At 39.9% G+C, this 18,199-nt stretch overlaps 1 protein-coding gene across 2 annotated transcripts in view; it reads right to left on the bottom strand.

Annotated features, from left to right (window-relative positions):
- SMG6 (SMG6 nonsense mediated mRNA decay factor) overlaps positions 1–18,199 on the bottom strand; it is a 196,577-nt gene that overhangs the window by 173,983 nt on the left and 4,395 nt on the right. For both annotated transcript variants that reach the window (XM_043903370.1, XM_043903371.1), the window contains exons 3-8: positions 17,830–18,022; positions 17,091–17,201; positions 14,404–14,510; positions 14,102–14,180; positions 7,400–7,510; positions 6,810–7,022 (exon numbers count right to left, since the gene is read on the bottom strand). In XM_043903370.1, the coding sequence (XP_043759305.1) occupies positions 6,810–7,022; positions 7,400–7,510; positions 14,102–14,180; positions 14,404–14,510; positions 17,091–17,201; positions 17,830–18,022 (814 nt within the window). The remainder of the gene's footprint in view (positions 1–6,809; positions 7,023–7,399; positions 7,511–14,101; positions 14,181–14,403; positions 14,511–17,090; positions 17,202–17,829; positions 18,023–18,199) is intronic.

Here is an 18,199-nt window from a genome sequence, read left to right on the forward strand (position 1 = left end):
ACCCAGAATATAGTCTTCTGCTCTAAAAATTCAGGGGTAACTGCATTAAATTCCAGATCTGAATAAGTCCTGAAAGAAAAAAAAAAGATACTATGCAAAGAAATAAAATAATGGAAATGTGACAGAAGGATGAGGAGCAAAAGGAAAAAGACCAAGGCAAACAATATCATTTGGTGGGTGAAATAATGAGATTCAAATAAGGAAAGGCCTAATGACAAGTATTAGTAGCTACTGAAATTCAGTCTAGTCTGACCCTCCAAAAATATTCAGAGGAGCCAAAGAGAAGGTCTGGTGAGAGCTTGGCCAAATATACAATGACATTTAACTTGTCTAAAGACATATTTCTACATATAGCACCGAGGGTGTTGTACATACAACAATCACAATGGGTTGAGGAAAATGCTGAGCACAGCAAACCAAATCATGCCACAACAGAACTCACTTAAGTCTAAGAGACAAACATCTAACAAACGGCTCTCATTATCATCTGCTCATTCTTCACCAGCAGATGGACACATGCTACACTGCATTCGAGATGTTGATAACAGAGCAATCAGGTCTCAGAAAATCCTCAGCATTTCCATCAGAGACTCTCACCTTTCAGTGTGAACACTATTTCTGATGCCATGATTTTATATCCTTAGATTAACTCATGCTCAGCAACAACTCATTTGCTAAACAGAACACTTTCCTGATTTCCAAAGGGAGCTGAGAACCAGCAGAAGGCATAGTCAGTAAATAAAGAATGCTTGGAACCCTAGTGACACTGAACTGGGAGTGGCCTAGCTGGCAGGGACACAGTTTAAATGTGAGGCGCAATAATTTCAGAGGATGCCACTTACAGCTGGGGCTGGCAGTCCCTCCCCAGGTTGCATGTTTAACCCAAACCACATCTCAAGGCTGATAACCAACAACCCACAAGCTAACCTCCTGCAGCCACTCAGAAAGAAAGCCAAAGCTCATGCTTGGCAGAGAGAGAACAAATTAGTTTGGAGCTGACTATCATTACTAACAACCACCTGAAGCCAAATTGTCTGTTTCTTATTCATGGATCTGAATTGTAGCAACTGTAGCAGTCTGTGCTAGAAACTCTCCAGGAGTTGTCAAAGGAGCAACTTCTGTCAAGGCTAATCACTCAAAAAGGACAACTGAAGTGAATAAGCAAGTAAAACACAAGCGAATATTTAAATTACACAGATAAATACATGGCATACACGTTTATAATATAGTATCATACAGCCATACTAAGGATGTACTAAGAAAAGATATTCCTGGGCAAGTGGAAACACAGTTCTGCTGTAACCCTTGTTTTGAAGACACAAATCTGTTCCATCATGATCAACATATTAGGGAACAATGTGAGCCTAACACAAACTTTTATTTTGTTCAGGAGAAACAACAGGTAAACACAAAAGACTCCACCCAGCTGAACGGAGCTGCACAGGAACATACAAAACACAGACACACACCCCAAACATTCACCAGCTACTGCAGTTCACCACGTGAGCTTACATTTTGAACCACGCCTAAGCCCATCTGGTGTTCTACCTACAGGTCCAATTTCAAGTAACTCTCCTTCCATCACTTCACAATAACTCACAAGCGGCAATCCTTCCAAAACCCACTTCTACAAGTAAACTTTATGTCTTTTTCAAGATAGTATTTACATACTTCTTAACCAATGAACGTGTAGAAAACACAACAACTGTTTTATTAGGTTCTTATCTTTTTTTTTAACTATGTCACTGAGGAAGCTTTTGAGTGTTATTCTCCTAACCCCATTTTCCCCATCAGCTCTGTGGTTTTTATTGTGCAATTGTGCACAGCACAGTGATTTTTAGGAACGCATGTGTTACCTTATAGCAGAAGTGACTGTATGCCCAGTGGATAATTCAGAAAAGCAAACTGTATGTTGGTATATATAGTATAAACCCATTTTTGCTTAAAAATACATTTCATGTGTCTGCATGCATGTATACATACACACACACCTGTAAAATTTTAGAAAAATGTCTGAAAGAACTTCCAAATAGTTAATAGTGGTGCCTCTGAAGGCAAGAAAACAAGTGACTCTCATTTTAAACTTTGTTTTTGACTTAGATACAGTGAATTGGTGTTATCTCTGCAATTAAAAAAAAAATTTCCTTTAAAAACCAAAGAAAAAAATTAACAAAGAACAAATTAAAAAAAAGAGAAACAAATCTGTTTCAACATTAAAAGTGTTGAAAAGAGAATTATATAATCTGATTATGTGATTCCCCTGCTTAAAGTCCTTAATATTAAAAAAAAAAAAGTCCTTAATATTAGATACTCAAACTCCTCAATATTTATGAAGAACCTGGCCCTTCCTAATTCTACAGTTTCATCTCTCACTTTTCCTCCCCTCCTTTATCTGCTCAACTAAGATTTATTTAGAATCTTCTATACGCAGGCACTGGGGATAAGGCAATGAGCAACCAAATATGGACCCCACTCTCACAGAGGCTTGAATCTAACAACAGAGACTTCAACCAACAAGAGAAAAACTGCATCTAAAATTACTTAATTAGGGCTTCCCTGGTGGCTCGGTGGTGAAGCAGCTGCTTGCCAATGCAGGAAACACGGGTTCGATCCCTGGTCCGGGAAGATCCCACAGGTCAAGGAGCCAACTTAGCCCATGGTCCACAACTACTGAGCCTATGCTCTAGAGCACGGGAGCCGCAATCACTGCGCCCACACGCCCGAGAGCCCGTGCTCCACAACAGCAGCAGCCGCCTCAATGAGAAGCCTGCGCACGGCAGCTACAGAGCAGCCCCCACCTGCGGCAACTAGAGAACAGCCTGCACAGCAACGAAGACCCAGCAGAGCCAAAGATACATAAATAAATAACTACTTAACTAGAAATCTGGCATCACAAAGCAGAAGCAGCCAGGCTCAGGGACCAGGAAAAAGCTTCCCTGGAAAAGGGAAGTGATATTTACTCTGAGAATTTAAGGATGAGTCAGAGTGGTGCTGATTGAGAGAGACCAGCACTGCAGGCAAAGAGAATGTGTCATAGCCAAGGGCCAGAGAAGAGGTTGGACTCTTCAAGGAAGAAGCCAGGATAGCCAAAGAACAAGAACAAAGTGGTGGGCGGGGGCAGTGGAGAGGTATAAAATAAGGCTAGAAGTAGCAGAGACCAATCTTGCAGGGCCCAGTAAACTATTTTAAGGATTTTGGACCTGATTCTAAGAGCAAAGAGAAACAACTGAAGACTGTCAAAGAGGGAAGTGGCATGATCAGAAATGTGTACCTGGAAGTTCATTTGGGTTACAATCTAAAAAGAAAGGCCTAAGGAGGACCAGGAATAAATGTGGGAAGACCATTAAGAACTTCTTTCAATAATCTGTGGATTACTGACATGATGAATGATAGCTTAGACTAGGATAGTGGTAGGAGAAATAGAGAAAAGTAGATGGATTAAAATTATGCTTAGGAGGTAGAGTAAATAACCCTTGGTATTAACTGAAAAAGGGGTAAAGGATGACTCACATCTCCAGCGAGAGCACTGCTCACATTCTAGCCTCCAGCCACACTGAATGACTTGCAGCTCCCTAAGCCTTCATGCCTCAAGAGTAGAAATGCCCTGACATCATCCTTCAGCTGCAAACTGCCTCCTCAGTCTAGCCTTCCTTAACTGTGCCCCTTAGGTGCCTTAATTCCTGTTCCCATAGAGTCTCATGCTTGCCTTTATCACAGCATACCGCATTATAATATAATCAAATATTTATGTTTCTATCTTCCCCACATGACAGAGTGCTCCTTAAGGCTAGAAATCACCTTTGGTTATTTTAATCTCTGCATCTCCAAAGCCTAATTACTCAAATGTCTGTGAATAAACTCTCACTTCTCATCCAGTGTACGTTCCTGTTCCGGGGAACAGAGAGAGCGAACTGAGTTCCTGGGGCCCACTGTAGGAAAGAAAAGGATATGGGAAGATGACCTGGGCCTGAGAAAACAGGCAAAAAAGGCAGCGTGGTTTCCTAGCTGGACAAACAGAGAGCTATGAGACTGCAGGCTTCTTTCTCCAGTGCTGGTAGTATAGAACTAAGAGCCCAAACCCAAAGAGGTAACTTTAAAAGAAATTAAGGGAAATGATTACTCCAGGACAATGCAGAGGCTGAAAACATACAAAGAGCTTCACCAATAGTTCAGAAAACAAATTACCACATTTTACTCTGCATATATATGTAATTCTTTGAAATTTTTACTAAAAATACATCAATATACTATTTGCATAATTTAAAAGGTACTACACATAATAAAACGTAATGGCTCCAATGTGTAGCTGAAAATGCCTTCTCCTAGATGCACGCAGAATAAAAGCACATGCCATATGATTCAGCAATCCCATTCTCGGGCACATATCCAGACAAACTCTAATTTCATTGAAAAGACAGATGCACCCGAACGTTCGCAGCAGCCCTGTTTACAACAGCCAGGACATGGAGACAACCTGAAAGTCTGCTGACAGATGAATGGATAAAGAAGATGTGACTGTGTGTGTGTGTGTGTGCGAGAGAATAGTACTCAGCCATAAAAAGGAATGAAATAATGCCACTGCAGCAACATGGATGGACCCAGAACTTACATACTAAGTGAGGTGAGTCAGGAAGAGAAAGACAAGTAACACATGATATCATTCACATGTGGAATTTAAAATATGACACAAATGAACTTAATTATGAAATAGAAACAAACTCATAGACATAGAGAACAGAGCTGTGGTTGCCAAGGGAGGAAGGGGGTAAGGGAGGGATGGATAGAGAGTTTAGAAGTAGCAAATTCAAATGGTCATAGAATAGACAAGTAACAAGGTCCAACTGTATAACACAGGGAACTATATTCAATATCCTGTAAGAAACCATAATGGAAAAGAATATGAGAAAGCATATATATAAAAACGTATAACCGAATCACTCTGCTGTATACCAGAAACAAGTATGGCATTGTAAGTCAACTATACTACAATTAAAAAAATAATAATTTAATTAAAAAAGAATAAAAATACTAACTTACAAACATATTACTTAAAAAAATAAATAAAACACCTAATGGAAGACAGAGATCTATGAAACATTAATTATAACTTTAATGAGGGATACTCCCTAAAACATGCCATAAAATACTTTCTCAAATTGTCATTGTTGCTTTCATTTTAAAGACATATAGTGGAGCTAATCCCATAGAACAATCTGTCTCCTATTCAAGTAGACTTCTGGTCTGAGGTGGTAACATCCAAACTAGAAGAGGTAGCAGTGAGGGATTCTGCTACAGTAGCAACCCCTCTGAAGCACCCTGACGTCCTGGGGCCCCATGCAGTACCACGGCTCACAGGAAGCTGGTAGTTTCATTTATAAGCAATGACTCCTTCCCAAGTCATCCAGAAAAGAGCTGAAGACTAAAGACAGAGGAAGATAAATGGGAATTTTAAATTAAACCCTGAAGGATGAGTCCTCCTATCCTGCCACCTTTGACTCATTCTTTTTTTTTTTTTTTTTTTGACTCATTCTTAGCAGACAACCAAGCCTCCAACTTCAAAGACAAAACAGACAACATGAAAAGGCCATCCTTCACCTCCCTCCTACAATACTCACGATCTTACCTGCACCCCCAATTATCCATTCCTCTTTTCCCTTAAGCACAAGAAAGAGGGATCTCTCATTTTTTTTTCAGCTATCCCCCTCACCTGTGCTCTGGATCCTACTCCTTTCTCATCATTTGCAAGGACATTTCCCTGCCATCTATCTCCTTTCTTTCATAGGTCTTCAACCTATTTATCATTATGTCTGTTCCTCAAGTAGCTGAATCAACTCTCTCTCATGACTTCAGTATCATCTATAAGAGGATGCCTTCAAGTATCTTCACCTCTGGCCTAGATCACTCTCGAGTTTCAGATACTTGCTAGTCTCTAAGTATCTGCACGTCAATGTCCTACAGAAATTCCAACATGTCCAAAACTAAACTCATCATATTTTTCCTAAAACCAATTCCACCTTTATTCTCTATCTCAGGGAACGGACCAGTTTACCCAGTTCTCAAGTCAGAAACCTTAGTGCTACTTTCCTCAGCTCCCATGCCCAATCAAGTCCTTTGGATTCAACCTCATTAATATACTCTGTTCGCTTTCCCCATCTCCAGAGCCATTTCCTGGTTCAGTTCCTTCTCACACCTCACTTGGATTACTGTTGCACCCTCCTACTCTCCTTATTTCTAGTCTTACTCTTCTCCAAACTTTCCACACAACATCCAGAGTTCTAGTTCTAAAATGCACACCTGACATTTCCCTATTTAAAGCACTCAATGGCTCCCTATGACTTTCTGGGTAAAAGGTCAAACTACTTATTGTATGACCTTTCAAGACCTGGGCTCAGCTCATCTCGCCATCCACTGTACAAATTTTGCTCTCAGGGCACAATAAACCCGCCACTCACAATTTTCCAACTACTGTGCCCTCTCCCTAGTTTCAAAAATCCCACCCAGAATCCTAAAGCATCATATTGATGTCTACGAACCCAGGGCAGCAAAAAACTTTTAATCCTAAATTCATCTTCATCTAGAAAAACTTTTACTAAATTCTATAGTGCCACACAGTGGTGAGAGAGGGAAGCACATAGTAAAGATAAAGGAAATGTAGATGGAGGACATGTAAGAGAACATCAGGGAGCCTGAAGTGGTCTGATTCCCTGAGATGAATGGGAAGTGCCTGTGCAGTGCTCCATGGCGGCACATACCAGGTTCTCACGCCTACTCAGCTAGTCATGCTCATGACATCGCTCTCAGGAACTTACATCGCTGGGGCTCAGGCTGCCCAGCCCATTCTCCTGCTCAGAATCTTTCCCAGACTCGGTGCCCTGGGAGGACCGGGGATGGGATGGATGAATCCAGATCTCCAGGCGAGTGGTGTCATCTCCTACATGCCGGAAAGTGGATTTCTTCCCTTTCCGCCACTGGTCAGGGCTCAGCTCCAACTCTTCGTGTTGCTTCTTTTCCGTCTGTTCCGCCTGTATGACATACAAACATGTAAGCTCAGACTCTCCTGGTATTCAGCCAATAAAGAGAAGTGCTCACCTCACCTGAGCTTGTTTACTAAGAACTGTAAAAAGTAAAGACTTAGCCATAGTTCCGAAGTACAGAATATCATCTGTTCTGTCTCATAAAAGTTACTTATTCTGTAAACCAGATGCTGTGGAACACGTACACCCAAGGGCCCTGGAGTGCTCTCCTAAAGATGAGTTTGGTTCTGCACAGAGACTGACTCTAGAGCACAGACCAATGGCACCCCTTGAGGACACTATTAGTCATTTCCTAAAGGACACAGAGACAGTAACAGAAATGCATTCTTCTAGGAAGAAATGATTTTGCCTGCATCCCTACTCACCTTCCGTTTGGTCTCTTCAAACAAGCTCATGAGACTCTCCTTGGCAGTCAGGATAGGGTTGCTGGCAGCTAAACTGCGCATATAATAATAGACAGCATCCAGTTTCCTCCTCTGCAGAAAGAGGTCAGAGACACTGAGTCAACCAGTTCTCTTCCAGACTCCAGCCTGAGTCAGCTGACCCAGGAAACCCTACCATCCCTCCCAAGCTGTGAGGAATTCCAACAAGAAAATGAGAAAGCTGCCCACAGGAGAAGTCATGGTGATGACAACAGAGCTCTCTTCTCATCCAGGACTATGTCTAACATGTAGAACTACTCTTAAAGCCACACACTCAGCAGTGGGGAAAAAGAATAAAGAGCCTCACAAAATATGAAAGCAATTACATTTTCTCTTTAGAGAAAGAAAATTGTCAGCATGTACTAATTATTATTATATTTAAATTATAAACAATGGCAATATCACAGAATAAGCATAACTATGAGGCAAATGATGAGCACTTCAGAAACAGTATTTCCAAACCCAAGGAAACTGCCCCGTAGACATTATTATTCCCATTTTAACGATGAGGAGTCAGGAGCTCAGGAAGATTATTATATAACTTGGCCAATAAAGTCTCAAAGCCAAATCTCTGATAAGCTAGTATTTGAACCAAGGCCTCCCTGGCTCCTAAGTTCATGTTTTCACTACAACGTACTGACTCTACTGAGAAAAGGAAACTATTACTCAATGCATTCAGCAAATAAACACTTCAAGTCCAATTTTATAACCAATTAATAAGGAATCAAAGGGAGAGGGTTAGAAGGAAAGAAAATCAAAAGCCTATCTTTCTATCATATACGTCTTTACCCTTTCCCTGCCTCGAAATGTACCTAGACTACTACTTCCTTCTCTCCCCAGCACCTACTTACTCTTTAAAAGTCCTTGCAATCATCTAACATGGTTAAAGATACACATTCTAAGCTCAACTGCATGAGTGTGAATTTGGCCCTGCCACCGATTAGGTATACACCTAAGAAAGTCAACCTAGAACAATTTCCTTATCTGTAAAATGAAGATATTCACCAACATATATGGCTCCTGAAAAGAATAAAATTCACATAATTACACATTTAATGGAATATCTGGTACATGGTTTCAGTCAGTTAAATGGAAGCTATCTTTAATGTTATTCTAATTATGCCACTCCCTTGATTTTACAGTAATTGATCAGTCCCACAATGATTTTTTTCATATTTTAACATCTCTGAAATCAAGACACAACTCACAATCAATATCTATCATCATCTTACTTGAGCTCACATTTTTCTTTCTTAGTGCCATAGAAAATGATGTCTCCAACAATCATATCCTATCAAGTGCAATTTGTATCATTGTCTGTATACACTTGTCTTCTTAATGTTTTTTTTTCAGGACAGAAACCATATCAAATTACCTAGCAAAACACTGCACAGCATATTCTCAGCAAATACTTGGGATCCACTGAAGGAAAAGCTATAGAAAAGTTGAGAAAGTGATGTTAAAAAGACAATTAATTGGGTTAAGACAGAGAAAGAAAAAGAGGGACAGAGGAAAAGAACTCTAACTTAGGTCAGAGGTCCATGAAAAAAAACGCACAGCAATTTAATTAGTGTAGCAACAAACCACTGAGGGAAGACACAAGATTAATACTCAAAAATTAGTTGTATTTATATATATTAGTAGTGAACAATCTGAAGAAGACATTAGGAAATAATTCATAATAGCATCAAAAATAACAACATACCTTATTTATACCTTAGGAATAAAGTTAACCAAGGAAATGCAAAACTTTTAAACTGAAAATGACAAAACATTTCTGAAAGAAATCAAAGAAGACCTAAATAAATGGAAAACATCCTGTGTTTTTGCAACAAAATATTTAGTACGGTAAGGATGTAAACAGACCTCAAAGCACTCTAAAGATACAATGCAATCCTTATCAAAATTACAGTGACTCTTTTGGCAGAAAAGAAAAAGCTGATCCTAAAATCCATACGGCATTCCAAAAAGCCCCAGACAACCAAAACAATGTTGAAAAAGAACAAAGCTGAAAGACTCACATACCCCAATCTAAAAATTTACCACAAAACTACAGTAATTAAAACAACATAGTACTTGCACAAGAGAGAGAATTCAGAGTCCAGAAATAAATTTATCATACATCAACTGACTTTTAAGAGTACTAAGACTATTTAATGGGGAAAGAATAATCTCAACAAATGATGCTAGGGGAATTAGATAGCCACATGCAAAAGAATAAATTAGACCCTTACTTCACACCATATATTAACCAAAAATGGATTAATGACCTAAACAGAAGAATTAAAACTGTTAAAAAAAAAAAAAAGGACTTTTGTATTTTCGTCTAAATAAATAAGAAACCTTAACTTTTAATTTGGTTAAAAGTTTCTTAGCTATGACATCAAACCACAAGCAACAAAAGTAAAAATAAATAAACCACACTTTATCAAAATTAAAAACTTTTTAAAACGGCATTATCAAGAGAGTGAGAAGACAACCCATAAAATGGGAGAAAATATTTATAAATCACATATCTGATTAAGGTCAGACTACGTAAAGAACTGCTACATCTCAACAACAAAAGAGACAACTCAGTTTAAAAATATGCAAAGGATTTGAATAGACTTTTCTCCAAAGAAGATACGCAGATGGCCAACAAGAACATAAAAAAACCAGTACTCATTAGGGAAATGCAAGTCAAAACCACAATGCCATACAGCTTTGAAAGCAATTAGGTTGGCTACTATTTAAAAACACACACACACAACAACAGAAAATAGTGTGCTTTAGCAAGGACGCAGATAAACTGGAATCCTTGGGGGACTGTAAAATGGTACAGCTGTCGGTACGGTGATTCTTCAGAAAACTGAAAATGCTATTGTCAGATTACCCCATGATCCAACAACTCCACTTCTGAGTATATGCCCAAAAGAATCGAAAGCAGGGTCTTGAAGAGGTATTTGTACACTCATATTCATAGTGGTGTTATTCACAATGGTCAAAAGGTAGACATGTCCATTGAGAAATGAAATGAAAAACAAAATATGGTATATACACAATTGAATATTACTCAGCCTTAAGGAGAAAACTGACATGAGCTGTAACATGGATGAACCTTGAGGATTTAACGCTAAGTGAAATAAGCCAGTCACAAAAAGACACAAACTTTTTTATTCCATTTATATTCAGTAACTAGAGTACACAAATTCACAGAGACAGAAAGAAGGGTGGTGACCAAAGGCCAGAGGGAGGGGAGAACAGAGAGTTGCTGTTTAATGGGTAGAGAGTTTCAGTTCTGTAAGATGAAAAGAGTTCTGAAGATTAACTGCACAACAATGTGAATGTACTCAACACTACTGAAACATTACGCTTTTAAAGATAGCAAACTTTGCTTTATGTGTGATTACAGTTAGAAAAATTTTTGTTGAGGTTTGACAGTAAACAAAACTCTGTAAAGCAATTATCCTTCAATTAAAAAGTAAATAAGTTAAAAGAATTTTTTTTTATTTTCTTGATTTAAAAAAAAATGGGTAAAGGACTTGAACAGACTAATAAGCATATGAAAAGATGCTAAATATAATTAAACATAAGGGAAATGCAAATCAAAAGTGAGCTACCACTTCACACAAACTGATTCTAAAGTTTACATGAAAAGGCAAATAAAAAAACATCCAGGATAGCCTACACAATACTGACACTACCTGACTTCCAGATTTGCTATAAAGCTAGCTATAGTAATCAAGACAGTGTGGTACCGGCCAGAGAATAAACAAGTAGATCAATGAAACAGAATAGAGAACCCAGAAACACACCTTCACAAATACAGTCAGTTGATTTTTGACAAAGGAGCAAAAGCAGTTTAAAGGAGAAAGGATAGTCTTTTCAGCAAATGATGTTAAAAACCGGACACCCACATGCAAAACAATGAATCTATATGCAGACATTACACCTTTCACAAAAATTAACCCAAAATGGACTACAGACTTTAGTGTAAAATGTAAAACTCTACAACTCCTAGGAGAGAACAGAGAGGAGAATCTAGGTAACACATGTGTAGCAATGCCTTCTCAGATACAACACTGAAAGCACAATCCATAAAAAAAGTTGATAAAGTTCTTAGATTTCATTGACTTTAAAAACTTCTGTGAAAAACACTAAGAAAATAAAAACTACAGGTTGAGAGAAAATATTTATAAAACACATATCTAATAAAGGACTGGTATCCAAAATATAGGAGCTCTAAAAACTCAACAATAGGGACTTGCCTGGTGGTCCAGTGGCTAAGACGCCATGCCTCCAATGCAGGGGAGCTTAGGTTCGATTCCTGGCCAGGGAACTAGATCCCACAGGCCACAACTAAAATATCCTGAATGCCATAAGGAAGACTGAAGACTCTGCATGCCACAACTAAGACTCAGCACAGCCAAATATTTAAAAAACAACAACAAGAAAACAATACAATTTAAGAATGCGCAAAAGATCTAAACAGACATCTCACCAAAAATACACAGAAAGCAAATAAGTATATGAAAAGATGCTGTACATCATCTGTCATTAGGGAATTGCAAGTTAAAGTCTAACACAAATAGGATTCTGCAAACCTATCAGAGCAAAATCCAGAACACCGACAAGACCAAATGCTTAAAAGGATGCACAGCAATAGGCGGGAATGCCAAATGGTACAGCCACTTTGGAAGACAGTTTGACAGGTTCTTCCAAAACTATATATACCCTAACCACACAACCCAGCAATCATACTCCTAAGTAGCTATCCAAATAATTTGAGAACTTATGTCCACAAGAAAACGTGCACAAAAATGTTTCTAGCATTTGATAGTCAAAACCTGGAAATAACCAAGACGTCCTTCAATAGAGGAATGGATAAACTATGGAATACTACTCATCAATAAACAAAAAGAGCTATCAAGTCACAAAAATACCTCTAAGTGCTAAATGAAAGCAGCCAACATGAAAAGGCTACATACAGTATGGTTCCAACTATATGACACTCTGGAAAAGTCAAAACTAGAGAGACAGTAAAAAATATCAGTGACTGAGAGAGGCTTGGGGGAGGGAAGAAGGATAAAGAGGTGAGTGTGGAGCACAGGGTATTATTTTTAGGGCAGTGAAAACATTCTGCGATCCTGTAATGCTGGACACGTCACTACATTTGTTCAAACTCATAGAGTGTACGATAATAAAAGTGAACCCAAGTGTAAGCTGCAGACTTTAGTATTAACAAATGTACCTGCACTGACTCATTAACTGTAACTAATGTACTATACTAATGAAAGATGTTAATAATAGGGAAAACTGGGAGTTGAAGAAGTATACGGGAACTCTCTGTACTTTCTGTCCAATTTTTCTGTAAACCTAAAACTGACCAAAAAATTTTAAAAATATAGTAAAGAAGAAGAAAAAAAAGTCCCCAGGTAGGGAGGAGGGAACCACAACGAGATATCACTTCATACCCACTAGGTTGGTCATATTCAAAGTAATGAAAAATAATAAATGTCAGCAAGAACATGAAGAAACTGGAACTCCCCTACACTGCTGGTAGAAATGTAAAATGCTGCAATCACTATAAAAAACAGCTTGGCAGATTCTCAAAAAGTGAAACATAGAATTACCATTTGACCCAGCAGTCTCATCCCTAGGTACAGACCATAATTAATGGTTAATTTTCTTGGATGAATTTTATCTGAATTTTTTTTAAAGCCATTGAGGAGAAAATTTTTTTTACATTTTCTAGTTAACAAATAATACTAAACGGGAGAGAAAAAGCCATAAAGAGGGGCGATAAAAATCTCAACACATATCAAAAAGAGAATAGGACAGAGGTAGAAAGCAGAGAGAGCAATTCATAGATTCCGCAAGAAGTGTATCCTTAAACCACATTCCTTATTAACAATGTCAATCCATAATTAAAGTGTTAGGAATTTTTTTTAATTTTTGTGGAATAAAGGATAAAAATATCAATTCAAACACTATTTATGTGGGCAATGAATTTTACAACATTAAGAAAACTCTTCCTGCCAACGAACACGTTAACTGCTCCTTATATTTAAACCTTTGGTACCTACAATTGGCCCCTCCCCCTTGAAGTCCCTTACTAGGGGCTCTGTCAGATCCCAAGGCTCACTGTGACAGCCACATTTAGAGGAGTTCAGCAAAATCAGAGAGGTATGATTTGGCATTTACTGTGCATCTGCTAAAAAGACTCCTAAGGTAAAAAGCTCAGATAAGGGGATGATCTGGGGAGGAAGAATGTACTTAGGGCTAGTTGAGGACTTTAAAGGGGAGACATACAGGGAGCCTTCCTTTCCTTCTAGAGATGAGTAACCTAGTTCAACCTAGGGAAGGGAAACAAGACAAGATTCAGAGCAGAAACCTTGGTCAAAAAGAGTAATGTTTGGCTGCAGCATAAGCATTCCCCTGGGCACACGTAAGTGTAGTGAAAGTGGATTCAACTGAAGTGAAAGGTCCCTCACAACTTACCTCTGAAAGCAACAGTTAACAAAAGGAGTTTGAGGATGGCAGACAGAAGGGGGTATACTTTGGGTTGGGTGTTAAGATGAGTTCTAGCTCCAGGAGTTGATGCTATCAAAATCCATGTATCTTACATATTGCCTGCAAAATACCTCCCCATCCAAAATTTCTTACCGTATACACAGCCAGCAGAGCCAACTGGTTATAAGGGCGCCCATTCTTCGGAGCAATATGCTGGGCCTTCAGGTACCAACTAGAACAGAAAAACAATTTAAAAAAAGATGTTTCTGCATTAACACTTTCCCCATTTATCACCTGATAGCCCTTACTACTTAAACTGTAACCCTAGAGTGGTAAAGCAGGGAGCACCTGTAGGACGTATATACAAGACACAGCTCAGGTGGCCCACTGCTCTTAACAGGGCCTAGGTTAAAGCCACACGGGGAAGAGGAGTAATGAACAAGAAGCAACAGTACCTGCGTGCCTTCCCATAATTTGCCGTGTCGTTGGCTTGCTCCCGATACCTGGCAATATCTCCTTGGCAAATCATACATCGCTGGGCACTGATCAAGGCATATTTTACCTTCAGGAGAAACGACCAGTTAGCAGCATCTACCCAAGAAACTCTAACTTCAACCCCAAAGGGCAGGGTGAGGGTCAGAATCACAGAGCAGCATTAACAAGGGACCAGCAATCCTCAACAAAGTCCAGTCAAATGGAAAAAACATTCTGCCTGTCTTTGTAGTAGCTGGGGAACCTCAACTAAGTCTCTGGAACTCAACTTCTCCATTGGAATATAAAAATACCTATCTCACAGGGAAACTGGAGGGAAAATGTGTAAGAATACTTTATGAATTATAAAGCGATATACAGGGATTTCCCTGGCAGTCCAGTGATTAAAACTTGGCACGTTCACTGCTGTGGGCCTGGGTATGATCCCTGGTTGGGGAACTATGATTGCACAAGCCACACACAGTGATATACAAATAGAGTAATAAAAGTTATTTGTTCTTTCCTTTCCATCCTTCCATCATCTTTCTCTCCTCAAACTATTAAAACCACTGTATTGTGTTACTGCACTCCATCTCCTTTGCAGGACAATAATAATTCCCTAAAACAGTAAGTTACCCTTTACCAAACACCCATAACATCCAGGATTGGGTAATACTACATGTATGCTTTCTCACTGATGGGCTTGGCATCTGTCCCTCAATGAGAAGATGAGTAAAACTTTAACTACCCTAAGACATACGCTCAACCAAAAAACGTTCTTAAGGAACATCACTTCATAACACGTATATGCTGTTACTACATATTGTTAGGAACTTCCCTGGTGGCTCAGCAGTAAAGAATCAGCTCACCAATGCAGGAGACACGGGGTTTGATCCCTGGGTTGGGAAGATCCCTTGGAGAAGGGAATGGCTACCCACTCGAGCATTCTTGCCTGGAGAATTCCATGGACAGAGGAGCCTGGTGGGCTACAGTCCATGGGGTCACAAAGAGTCAGACAAGACTGAGCGACTAACACTTCACCTGGCTAACGTCTTGGGTCTTCAGCCTTAGCTTAACCATGACTTCCTCAGGCCTCTATGATCCGCTAGGCCCCTGTACACCTACACCACACCCCCACAACACCCTTTGCAGAAGTCACTACACCTGCAGTTACTAATCCAACACCTGTACTCACCCCTAATGAAACTAAACTCTGAGAGTTGGGACCACAGCGTTCTTGTTCCAGGCTGAATTACGTGTGCCTGGAATGGCACCTGGTGCGTAGGAGGGACTCAACAAGTACTTGTTGATTAGTAACAGAGCTTCTGCATGGCAACTGATCAAAAGAAGCAGAAAGGCAAGAGGAAGCCTCTGTTCCATAAATCACACTCGTTTCTCTAATGAATTGACCTCTTATTCTCCCTTGGCCCTTTCCTCTCAACATATAATTACGCTAAAGTCTCTCCAAGGTTAAAAACAAACTTCTCTTGGCACTGTCTTTTAACTACTAACTTCCCTTCCCTCCTTGCCTTCACAGCCTTCTTACAAGAACAGCCTGGGTTACCCTCTCATTATATCTGCTACCCTACTTCTCATTCACTACAATCTGGTTTCCATCCTCTCCAAGTAATATAACTCGTGGTAAGGCCATCCAACCCAACCGACACTTTTCAGCAATCATAACATGTGAGGGTTTTTATAGCACTTGTCCATTTTACCCACCACCACCCTAAAATCTGGCTCCCTGCTCTTGGGCTGGCTCTCCCAGTTTCCCAACTTCTGCTTCAACTATCATCTACATATTGACGACTTCTGAATTTCTATCACCACTCCAGCTCTTTCTCCTGAGCTCCAGACAGATCAGAACATTCATTTGTTCATTTTCAGGTCCTCTACTCAAGCTGATTAAAACAGAACTAACCTCTTCCTTCCCAGCCTCTCTTCTAGGGCACAAAATTCGGGGAGGATCTGGACTCCTCCTCACGCCTCCAATCTCGACAGTCACACTGAACCAGCCAGCAATTCAACGCTGCTCCCTACAGTTTTCCAATCTGTCTCCTCTTCACCTCCACTTCCTGTACCTCATTCACGCCCACACCCAGCTCTCCTACCTCCAGTCTTGCCCAAACTCATCTAATTGCTGAGTCCCAAGAACATATCTATGCCATCCATTTGCTGAAAATCAATCTATAGCTCCTCACTTCTTTCAGGAAGAAAATCCAAACTCTTCAGCATGACACATAAGAGTTTATGATCCATCCCTTCCTACTTCGTTAACTTTTCCTCCTCCAACAGCCCAATGCACATTACGGACATCAGCATGCTGATTTCTTCTACTTTCCCAATGAGGTGTGGTCCTCTCACTGTGCCCTGTATCTAAACTGCCCCTTCCACTCCTAGCCATGTTTCAAAACTCAACCTGACAGTCGCTAAGAAACCTTCTTTGACCCCCCCATCAGTCTATAGCAGACCCAATGCCCTCTACACTCTATACATACCATTACTACAGTATTTATGACATTACCTTATAACTGTTGCTTTAACTCATCTGTTCCCCCGTATCTTTCATTCTTGCATCCTCAACACCCAGCACAGTGCCCAGCACATAACTAACACTAAATAAATGCTTACTAAGTGAATGAATAAATTTAACATAAAGAAGCTGGCTTACTGTCTTTCGTAATGGCTTGCTGCGAATGGCAAGACCGTCCATGTAGTCCTCCAATTTGAACTTGTAAGTGACCTGCAGCTTCTGAAGCAAGCTATCAAAGAAGTCACTACCCTATAAACAGAAAAAATAAGAATCAGACAAATCAGCCTGTACTGATTCATTCTACCCAGAAACTGGGGCGAGAAACCCTTTCACAGTTCTGCTATTGTTTAGCCAGCAGATGTTAAGGGAGGTATATGCAGTACTTAGTGGCCACCAACTAAACCCAAGACAAATTGATAGCATAAGCCTTTCCGTGGTTTTAAAGATATGAAAACATACACAGGGTTTGCCTGGCAGTCCAGTGGTTAAGGCTGAGCTTCCACTGTAGGGGGCATGGGTTTGATCCCTGGTCAGGGAACTAAGATCCCACACGCTGAAAGTTACAGTCACACACACACACACACACACACACACACACACACACACACACACACACACACACGAACACACACACAGGAACACACACGCCAGGTAAGACATTCAGAAAGCTTCCAAGCTCAAAACAAACTCCACCTGTCAGTTAAGCTAGAGTGTCAAGGAAGCAACAGAAGCAGGGTAGGCCTAAACTCAAGAAAAGAGCATATAAAGTTTGTTGTTAATGTTCTATTATAAAACACAGTATTGTGGGTGGTAAAAACTCATCCCAACTAAAGGATGCTGAAGCCTTTATCCTGAGGACATAAAGATGATGGTTTACCTCATCCAAGAGCTCCAAAAGTCTGTTCCGAATCTGTTCTGGGTTCTCAACATTCGGATCCTTGAGAAGCTGCCTGAACTTCTCAATCACCTGATAGAAAGCATTCTTCCACAGGATCTGATCCACATTCTGATTATCAGAGAACTCAATATCTAACAGAATACAGCGCTCATATAGCTGCAGCAGTTCAGCTCTGGAATAAAATACATGCAACTTCTAGCTCCAAATACACCACAGGAAAGGCTAGACCCAAGACCTGAGGTTCCTGCAAATCACACACCTTCCTTGGCAGGAAATCCAAAGTGCCACCAGGTATAGCTCTCACTCTAGCTTCCATTCTGCATAGCAGAATGTCATTCTAAAGACAAGT

This window comes from Cervus elaphus, chromosome 5 (assembly GCF_910594005.1).
Source record: "Cervus elaphus chromosome 5, mCerEla1.1, whole genome shotgun sequence".
Taxonomy (NCBI): Eukaryota; Metazoa; Chordata; class Mammalia; order Artiodactyla; family Cervidae; genus Cervus; species Cervus elaphus.